A 10,753-nucleotide genomic window follows, 5' to 3' on the forward strand; every position below is an offset into this window, starting at 1 on the left:
GATGCTATCTTGATCGATCAGAACCATTATATGTTCACCGGATGAGCAGCTACCTTTTTGGAAGGGAACGGAAAGTTGCAGACATCCCCATAGATCATCCCTCCTGCAGTAAACAACATGCAGTTCTTCAATATAGGTAAGCATAGCAATCTTATTGTTATTTGCCTTTATTAGCATATTGCCTGTGCGTGGCAACAAGATTTTAAATAAAGAAAATTATCATTAACTCATTATTATTATCATTTTCTGTGTATATCGCCCCTTAATTTATGTATATATTTGTTACTGACATGTGCACTGTCCTTTTCTTCTCACAAAAAGTAGGAAGTTGGTGGTAGGGGTGGTTGACATGTAGGCCCCCCTTTTCTATTAAAAAAACTAGGGAGCTGGTGGTGGGGTGGTGGTAGATTCACCACTCACCATCACCACTACTCCCTTTTACAAGAAGTATATATTGAGAAATAATATTGTGATTCACCCATCTCTTTGCCTTTTCAGACTTGTAGAGAAGGAGCAGCCAGATGGCATGATGTCAAAGCAAGTGAGGTACTCCTTGCTAGTAATGCATATAATTTTTTTTAATAACAAGTACTAATAATTCATGATTATCTTAGTTCTGTATGCTACTCTAGATTATGATGTTTTTTGCTGCTTTGTTTGATAGGCCTTATCTGATGGATCTTGGTAGTACCAATGGAACTTTCATTAATGTAAGTCCTCCAATGATACTTTTACTACTAATCAGATACACTAGTCGCGTTTCTAATAATATTTTCTACCCAGTCAATATTTATGTTTTGATTTTTTTTTCAGGAGAATCGTATTGAGCCCAGCCGTTACTATGAACTCTTTGAAAAGGATACCATTAAGTTTGGCAATAGTAGGTATGATCATTGAAATTGAAGAGTAACTTTCCCCCTCTACTGTTTAAGATAACTTTGCTTGCTTCATGCCCTCATCATATCAATTAAAGAAAGCATCACTTTTTTGTTTATTTATTGCTCAATGTATATGCATCTTTGGTATGTGATGACTTAAATTAACAACTTATTATGAAAGTGACAGTCTGGCTTTTGGCATTCTCTTTAGTTAGAGATTTTATTTTGATTTGTGGTACTCTTGGGATAAACATTTTTTCTCCAATAATCTAAGTAATATCTTTGTAAACTACGCCTAATTGTTTTTCTCAATACAATTTCCAAATGAATCTTTAGGTGGTATATTAATGTTTATAAATATCAAGGAATCTCAAAATATCTACATTATGGAAACATAATTTTCCTTTATGGAGCCTTGACTTGCAAGCTCAATCATGTATAAATGTATAACATATATTCAGAGCTGTGGAGATTTTGAAGTTTGCCCATAGTGCCCCTTCCTAGTTCATACGGTTTTCATCCTTCAGAAGCCTCATCTTTTTGTTCTTAGATGGATGGTACTATTTCTAATCCAGATTTAGGGTCCTTTTGAGTCCAGTTGCCCAAAAGTAAATAATATAATGATGTGATGCCTCCGCTTCTATATGCCTCCTTACTAACCCCGTTCATCTAAAATATGACAAATGTTTTATTGTATTTTTGCAGCCGGGAGTATGTTTTGCTTCATGAAAATTCGAAAGAATGAGGATTGAAATTGCTGGAAACTTTGCTACATTGTTACTTGAGATTTTGACGTCCCTCTGCTGCTTGTTGTTTGTACTATGGTTTCAGTCGCCTGAATATTTTTCAAGAATGCCTGAAGGAACATAGCAGAGGCCGGTAATCTTCCGTTACATTTATAGGATTCTAGAGCCTAGACATGTTTTATCCAGTGGTTGATCTAGTACCGCTACATACTTCATGGTTTTGTCAAATACCATGTCATATTGTCACTGCCATATCATAATTATAATCTGCAATTTGTGACTATTGAAATGTTGGCACTCTAATCTATTTGAAATCTGCGAATCTTGACACGAGATGAGCAATAATCTAGATATAGCGAAGCACTGAAGCAGTTCTGTTGGTTCCAATTTTATCATTTAGAGGTAGCCAGCTGGTAGGGATATTCTAGCTTCATTACTATTCTACAGTTAAACAGGCATCGAGAAACAAAGCAGGTAGCCACTTTGGGCCCCCCAAAAAAAATGAGAGCATCTTTAGTTGTGTCCACTCGGCTGTGCACATGGTAGATTGCTAATGTATCTCTGTAAGTGAAGGCAGTGTTTGGCTAACGAGAAAAGGAAATGATTTTCCACCCACCAAAAGATATTTTTAAATCCTAACCGTTTATTTTCCCTCTTCCATTTAATCCTAACTCTTCATTCATTTTCCAATCTCAATCCCAATCCCACCTCCCATTTCCCATTATCCAAACACACCCGAAAAGTTTTCCTCACAATGCTTCTAGGGTGAGCCACGTCATCAAGTGAAATATGACCGTTGGATTCATAGGTGAAACCAATATCAACCGTTGGATGAAATGTGATGGTGAAGAAAGGATATAGAAATGGAAAGGAGGAATCCGGAACCTTCATGTGGCTTAGGTTGGAAGGATTCATCGGATATTGAGAGAAATGAGAAAAACAAAAGCGGCTAAAAAGATAAAGATGTAATGACCCTTTGCAATATTTATTTTACAAAGTAAAAATTTATTTACAAATAGATCCATAGATTCACACATATTTTTAAATGAGTGTTTAACAAATAAACATATTTTAATTTACCTAAATTCACATAAGTATAATACATATAAAATGTATCTAGACTTACATAAGTATAAGTATAGTAAAAATAAGTATGTTCTAATAAATATGCTACTCCCTCCGTATTTGAATGTACGACGTCGTTGACTTTTTGACTAACGTTTAACCATTTATTTTATTCAAAATATTTATGTAATTATCATTTATTTTATTATAACTTGATTTGTCATCAAATATTATTTAAGCATGATATAAATATTTTTATATTTGCACAAAAAATTTAAATAAGACGAATAGTTAAACGTTGATAAAAAGTCAACGACGTCACACGTTAAAATATGGAGGGAGTATAAGACATGATGGAAAACTGACAAATTTCAATGGAATACGATCTACATGTTAAATTAAAGGTCATTTTGAATGTATAATCCTTGCAATAATTTAATGGAGAATAAATATATTAATCCAGTAATCCTACAAAAATCATGCATTTTCTTTAGAGGCTCTTTATCACTAATGCATGGGCTACAAAGAGGGGCTAAAGAGTTTGTGTCAACAAGAGGTATAGGGTGTACTCTTTTACCATAATGGAATAGAACATATATATGCATTTTTTTTAAGAAAAATGCTACATCTGACTTTCTTTTCTTTAAATACCATTTATGTATTTTTCATCCATGGGTTCCTCGAATCATTAAACTTTCAACCTTCCATATTCCATCTGATTCAGCCTTATAAAATAACACGCCTAAACCTAAACAGAACATGTTTACACCTATGAGGAAATTCGACCAAGGGTGGCTACTCATGGCCATGTAAGTAACTTAGCATAATTTATCGCAAACTTTATATTACCATGTCAGTCTATTACATAGTTTTAAGTGAGTAGTTGTTACAAATTTAAACTAATTACTACTCTCTCCATCTACTTTTGATAGTCATATTTCATCTTGACACACAGACCAAGAATAAGTAATTGTACCTATCATCCATTTAAATATACTACTAGTTATTTCTCGTAAAGAAGCGATTTATGAATATTTACATTTCTCGATGTCCATGTAGCTAATCTTATGTGGAAGAATAGAGAGTCATGCATTAAATTCTAGAAAATCATTAAGAGGATAGGTTGTTGGATTGAAATATGCTTATCAAAAATAAATTTTTCAGATTTAGAAAATATGCCTATCAAAAATAGATGGAGGGAGTACAATATAACGTGTAAAAGTATTTAATAAAGATGGTGGTTACAGTCGCCTGAAAACGCGACTTAATAGACTAGTAATGCTTGAAAGTTGAAACCTCGACAGCTCGTCAACTACACAAGGTCGGTGGTCTCTAGCCGCTATATATACTGCCAGTGTTCCCAAAACCTTTCTTCATCCGTGTACCGATTGATCTACAGCAAGCTTCAGCTTGCTCCTGCATCTATCGATCATGGATAGATCACCGTCTCATAGTCTTCTCCTTCTCCTCTGCTTCTTCCTCCTCTTCGCTCAGCTGTTGCAAGCACGGATGCTAGGTAGGCAACATAGACGCTTTCACTCGCATGGATCACGTGAAAATAGAGAGAAACAGAGAAGAGTGCATTTCATTTGGTAGCTAATTTGTCATTCACTGACGAAACGCATCACGCATTGACCATGTGAAAATATTATAACAATGGTTTGATAGCTAATTTGTCTGTCCTACACTGACGAAATTTCTCCTGCTGTTTTCTCGCTTCAGGAGAAGCCTACTACTCCTATCCACATCGGATCCGGATTAAATGCAGTAGTAGTATGGACTGCAACTTAAGCAGTTGTAGCTGCTACGTTGGATCTAAATCCAACGGTAAGGATTAGGCCGGTTACTGTAGCAAAAGTACCACGGCGTAAAATATTGTTCAGGGTACTGTAGCACGAGTACTGTAGCAGTTGATCTGGACTGTTGATCACAAAAATGAATGGCTGAAAATGCATGCAGTCCCTAAGACTGCACCCGATCTCAATCCATCCACATCTTCGTGCGTCGGCGTGGCGGAGCAGCGTCAGCACGGATGACGGTGGTGCGCTGGTGAGGCCGTCCTCGTACACCCCGCCGTCGCCGAAGCACCCGGGGCCGCCTCACCAGCACGGCGGAGGTGGTGCGCCGCCCGCCGATGTGGTGGCCGGTTGCTGTTGCTCCGCCGTTGGCAGGACACAATGGCCGGCCAACCAAGCCCGGCAGTGTACACGGCTTAGTTATTCGTAACCTTGATGTTACAAGGTAGCCAACTCTGCCATTCGTGTGATTGGAAGCCCGTTTGTTTGGGGAATTTGAGAGCCATCCGGTGAGAATATGGAAAAACTAAATCCTACGTTTCTTAAAATCTAAGTAAAAGGTTAGACTATTTGAAGACCCGAAGATTCTAGGAAAAAACTGTAGTTACAATAAGCTCCCTTAAACATGATTTGATTATGTTGTCAATTATCAGGCTGGTTTGGTTTGTGTCATAAATTGATTTTACCAATTTTCGTCCATGTCTAATTTTAGCAAGTTTTAGCATGGCTGATCTTAGTAAGGTAAAGTTGTGTTTGAATTAAAGCTAAAATAGCCTAAATTAACTATTGAAGTGACCTATTTTTCTTAGGTTTGCTAAAATTTGGCTTCAAACCAAATAGACACTAAGTACTACTCCCTCCGTTCCAGAATATAAGTATTTTTAGAGTTGGACACGGTTATTAAGAAAGTAGATAGAATTTAATAGAGGAAGGTTGTGATTGGACAAGAAGTGGATGTAGGTGAAAAATTTAAATGGTGGAGGATTGTGATTGATTGAGAAGAGAATGTTGGTGTAGAAATTGTTATATTTTGGGATAAATTCTAGAGGCTAAAAGTTGTTATATTTTGGGACGAATGCAGTATTAAAATTATCAAATATTGGTAATATCAATATAGACCACAGACCAAACCAGCCCATCAAAACTTCAGCTCCTCACCATCAGGCTTCCAAGACCTGCTAGTGACTGGTTGTAGCAAGTTCCAAGGACTCCAAAGCCTTCCAGTCCCTCCGGAGCTGTTCAAGGGCTCCGGAGGAAGCCAGGGCTTCAAGAGCCCAAGCCCTGGGCGTAAGATGGGTGATCGGATGTGTAGTGGGACGCCATAAATACGCACTACGCATCTGCCAACCACCTCTGACGCCGCTGACGAGGGCAGACAACGCACGCTATTACCCAGAGCACGCCTTTACTCGGGTAATAGCAGGCGCCTTTGGGAATCGACGTCGCTCCCTTAATGGGCGCAACCCTCCTGTCACCGAGGAGCTGACCAAAGAGCCCTAAAGATGGCCCAGCAGCCAGCCGCCTAGATAATTCAGCGATTAAGGTAGCGATGTAAATTCCCCTTGTACATCCTTGTATAAATATGTAAACATTGCTCACAGCTAGGCATATTGAATACAGAAGTGATACACATACGCTTGTTGGATTTTGTCCCAACATTTGGCGCAATCCGTGGGGACGAAAGAAGCAAGCAGGCAAAGAATATTCATAAGAAAAAAATCAAACGACTTATGATATGAAACAAAGGTAGTAAAAAGAAGGTTTTTCGGACAGGACGCGGGGTCGGGAGATTTGTTTGATGTTGTTCTTCTCGATGTCGATCATCCTATGATAGAACGTAGCCATATGCGCATTGGACTCGCGGAAAGCGGGCTTATCCTCCTCTCTGAAGCAGTGAGCCTCATCGCTCATGTCCAAGCTGTCCGCGAGAAGCTCCTCCCATGTCATGGGCCCCTTTATTAGGCAAGGATGAGGTAGTGTGCGAGGGATGAGGGATCCTCCTCCAACTCCTAGGCGTCCTCTTCCTCCTCGTCGGGGCCTCGCCTGACCCCGCCGCCGGCACGGAGGTGGAGGAATTAGCCCCCGATTGCGACAGCAGCGGCGACAGAGAGTCCAGCCACTCCTGCGCTGTGATCGGGACGGTGGATCCCTGATGAAACTGGAACATCGAGTAGGTCGCAAATTTCTCTTCTATGGTGGGCCTTCTCATCTCCGTCTGCCGAATCGCAATCTAGGGTTAGGATTCTTCCTCCTCGTGAACACGATGGGAGAAAGAAAGTGGTTAGGGCTGAGGAGAGGTGACACGACGCGTCCCTGATATATATATGATGCAGCACCTACCGGAGCCATCCACCCTAGGAGAATGACCGGAGGCATCTACTGATTTAGGCTCCGGAGCTAGCTCGGGAGCCAACACGGGTCCTCGGAGCCACCTAGGGGCTCCGGGGTCATCCAAGGCCTTCGGAGCCATCTAATGGCTCCGGGGCCGATCAAGGCCACCAGAGCTGTTCGTGGGCTCCGGAGCCATCCAAGGACTCCAAAGCCTTCCAGGCCCTCCGAAGCTGTTCAAGGGCTCCAGAGGAAGCTAGGGCTTGAAGAGCCCTGGGCATAAGATGGGTGATCGGATGCGTAGTGGCACGCCATAAATACGCACTACGCATCTGCCAACCACCTCTGACGCCGCTGACGAGGGCAGACAGCGCACGCTATTACCCAGAGCACGCCTTTACCCGAGTAATAGCAGGCGCCTTCGGGAATCGGCGCCGCTCCCTTAATGGGCGCAGCCCTCCTGTCACCGAGGAGCTGACCAAAGAGCCCTAAAGCTGGCCCGCTAGCCAGCCGCCTAGATAAATCAGCGATTAGGGTAGCGATGTAATTTCCCCTTGTACATCCTTGTATAAATATGTAAACATTGCTCACAGCTGGGCATATTGAATACAGAAGTGATACACATACGCTTGTTGAATTTTGTCCCAACATTTGGCGTCATCCGTGGGGACGAAAGAAGCAAGCAGGCAAGGAATTTTCATTAAGAAAAAAAAAATCAAACGGCTTATGATATGAAACAAAGGTAGCAAAAAGAAGGTGTATCAGACAGGACGCGGGGTCAGGAGATTTGTTTGATGTTGTTCTTCTCGATGTCGATCATCCTCTGATAGAACCTGGCCATATGCGCCTTGGACTCACGGAAAGCGGGCTTATCCTCCTCTCTGAAGCAGTGAGCCTCATCGCTCATGTCCAAGCTGTCCGCGAGAAGCTCCTCCCATGTCATGGGCCTCTTTCTCAGGCAAGGATGAGGTAGTGTGCGAGGGATCCTCCTCCATCTCCCAGATGTTCGCTTCCTCCTCGCTGGGCCTTGCCTGACCCCGCCGCCGGCAGGTAGGTGGAGGAATTAGCCCCCGATTGCAACGGCGGCGGCGGAAGAGAGTCCAGCCACTCCCGCGCGGTTATCAGGACGGTGGATCCCTGACGAACCTAGAACATAGAGTAGGTCACCAATTTCTCTTCTGTGGTGGGCCTTCTCATCTCCGTCTTCTGAATCGCAATCTAGGGTTAGGATTCTTCCTCCTCGTGAACACGATATATATATATATATATATATATATATATATATATATATATATATATATATATATATATATATATATATATATATATATATATATATATGTATGTATGTATGTATGTATGTATGTATGTATGTATGTATGTATGTATGTATGTATGTATGTATGTATGTATGTATGTATGTATGTATGTATGTATGTATGTATGTATGTTGGGGGAATGGCTCCGGGTAGCGGAGCCATTCCCCGTCTTGTGATGCAGCACCTACCGGAGCCATCCACCCCAGGAGAATGACCGGAGGCATCTACTGATTTAGGCTCCGGAGCTAACTAGAGGCGCTGGAGCCAACCCGAGCCTTCGGAGCCACCTAGGTGCTCCGGGGTCATCCAAGGCCTTCGGAGCCATCTAAGGGCTCTGGGGCCGATCAAGGCCTCCGGAGCTGTCCGTGGGCTCCGGAGCCATCCAAGGACTCCAAAGCCTTCTAGACCCTCCGGAGCTGTTCAAGGGCTCTGAAGGAAGCCAGGGCTTCAAGAGCCTTGGACGTAAGATGGGTGATCGGATCGTAGTGGGACGCCATAAATACGCACTACACATCTGCCAACCACCTCTGACGCTGTTGATGAGGGCATACCGCGCACGCTATTACCCAGATACCCGGGTAATAGCCGGCGCCCTCGGGAATCGGCGCCACTCCCTTAATGGGCGCAGCCCTCCTATCACCGAGGAGCTGACCGAAGAGCCCTAAAGCTGGCCCACCAGCCAACCGGCTAGATAAATTAGCTATTAGGGTAGCGATGTAATTTCCCCTTGTACATCCTTGTATAAATATGTAAACATTGCTCACATTTGGGCATAATGAATACAGAAGTGATACACATACGCTTGTTGGATTTTGTCCCAACATTTGGCGCCGTCCGTGGGGACGAAAGAAGCAAGCAGGCAAAGAATTTTCATTAAGAAAAAAAATCAAACTACTTATGATATGAAACAATGGTAGTAAAAAGAAGGGGTTTAATTAACACACGGTGTATCGGACAGGACGCGGGGTCGGGAGATTTGTTTGATGTTGTTCTTCTCGATGTCGATCATCCTCCGATAGAACCTGGCCATATGCGCCTTGCACTCGCGGAAAGCGGGCTTATCCTCCTCACTAAAGCAGTGAGCCTCATCGCTCATGTCCAAGCTGTCCGCGAGAAGCTCCTCCCATGTCATGAGCCTCTTTCTCAGGCAAGGATGAGGTAGCGTGCGAGGGATCCTTCTCCATCTCCCAGGCGTCCTCTTCCTCCTCGCTGGGGCCTCGCCTGACCCTGCCGTGGGCAGGGAGTCCAGCCACTCCCGCGCGGTGATCAGGACGGTGGATCCCTAACGAACCTGGAACATCGAGTAGGTCGCCAATTTCTCTTCTATGGTGGGCCTTCTCATCTCCGCTTGCCGAATCACAATCTAGGGTTAGGATTCTTCCTCCTCGCGAACTCGATGGGTGAAAGAAAGTGGTCAGGACTGAGGAGAGGCGACGTGGCGCGTCCCTGATATATATATGTTGGGGGAATGGCTCCGGGTAGCGGAGCCAGCCTCCGTCATGTGATGCAACACCTACCGGAGCCATTCACCCCAGGAGAATGACCGGAGGCATCTACTGATTTAGGCTCCGGAGCTAACCAGAGGCTCCGGAGCCAACCTAGGCCTTCGGAGCCACCTAGGGGCTCCGGGGTCATCCAAGGCCTTCGAGGTCATCTAAGTGCTCTGGGGCCGATCAAGGCCTCCGAAGCTGTCCGTGGGCTCCGAAGCCATCCATAGCAACCCGTTTGCGGTGCGTGCAGGAGAATCGTCGAATGCTCGTATGGTTTGATGGATTCGTACTCTCATTTCACGCCTAACTGTTAGCCAAAATATCAGCTATTCACGGCCAGATCGATCGAGTGAGCGCAGAAGGCTGTGTTTAGTTGCTGAAAAAAGTTGGAAGTTTGGGGAAAGTTAAAAGTTTGAAAAAAAAGTTAAAAGTTTATGTGTGTAGGAAAGTTTTGGATATGATATAATGTGATGAAAAGTTGGAAGTTTAGGGTAGCTGAGGTGAACTAAACACGGCCGAAGTTTGACACTCCGGCCATGCACGCAGCCTGATGCACGCGCTGGTTTAATTACCTGGTTTTCGCTGTTGCTTCCTGGAGTAGCTGTTGAACAGGTGCTAGCGAAAAATTGCGTCGGGTAGCTTTCGCTGTTTAATTACCTGGTTTTCGCTGTTTGCGTCGTGTTCCTTTCCAGTTTAAACATTAATTAGGCTGCGTTCGATATCAGGAGTTCCTAACTCCCCCTGTTTTTCGCGTGTACGCTTTTGAAACTAATAAACGGTGTGTTTTTAAAAGGTTTATATATGAAAGTTGCTTAAAAAAATTATATTATCTTTTTTTAAAAAAATAGCTAATAATTAATTAATCACGCGTTAATAGACCATTGTGTTTTCCGTGCGTGAATGATGGGTTCCCAACCCCCACCACCCAACACAGCCAAGTCATTAGCCGTCCTATTTTTAATACTCCATGATTTAGGAAGAAATAAACCGTTGACTGCCACTCGATCGCCATACACACGTACAAGAGCAGATGCAATAATCCTAGTCAGCAGGCTCCAAAAGCTATTATATTGTTTTTTTTTATTAGATGGAGGGAAGAGAATCGATGAGAGAGAACGGAGCGGGAGCTAA

At 43.2% G+C, this 10,753-nt stretch overlaps 1 protein-coding gene across 1 annotated transcript; it reads left to right on the forward strand.

Annotated features, from left to right (window-relative positions):
* Nucleotides 1-1,881, forward strand: LOC4339504 (FHA domain-containing protein DDL). The gene is made up of 5 exons (XM_015783195.3): nucleotides 1-136; nucleotides 499-546; nucleotides 665-710; nucleotides 814-884; nucleotides 1,584-1,881. The coding sequence occupies exons 1-5, from the start codon at nucleotides 42-44 to the stop codon at nucleotides 1,621-1,623; spliced, it is 300 nt and encodes a 99-aa protein (XP_015638681.2). The 5' UTR covers nucleotides 1-41; the 3' UTR covers nucleotides 1,624-1,881.
* Nucleotides 1,882-10,753: the final 8,872 nt, after the last annotated feature.

Source organism: Oryza sativa, chromosome 5 (genome assembly GCF_034140825.1).
Source record: "Oryza sativa Japonica Group chromosome 5, ASM3414082v1".
NCBI classification, from domain to species: domain Eukaryota; kingdom Viridiplantae; phylum Streptophyta; class Magnoliopsida; order Poales; family Poaceae; genus Oryza; species Oryza sativa.

Excerpts from the sequence above, each read along its gene's own strand:
- LOC4339504 (XM_015783195.3), top strand. The coding sequence starts at position 42 with ATGAGCAGCTACCTTTTTGGAAGGGAACGGAAAGTTGCAGACATCCCC. Across the intron at positions 137-498 it reads CATGCAGTTCTTCAATATAG|ACTTGTAGAGAAGGAGCAGC; the intron begins GTAAGCATAGCA and ends TTGCCTTTTCAG. Across the intron at positions 547-664 it reads ATGATGTCAAAGCAAGTGAG|GCCTTATCTGATGGATCTTG; the intron begins GTACTCCTTGCT and ends TTTGTTTGATAG.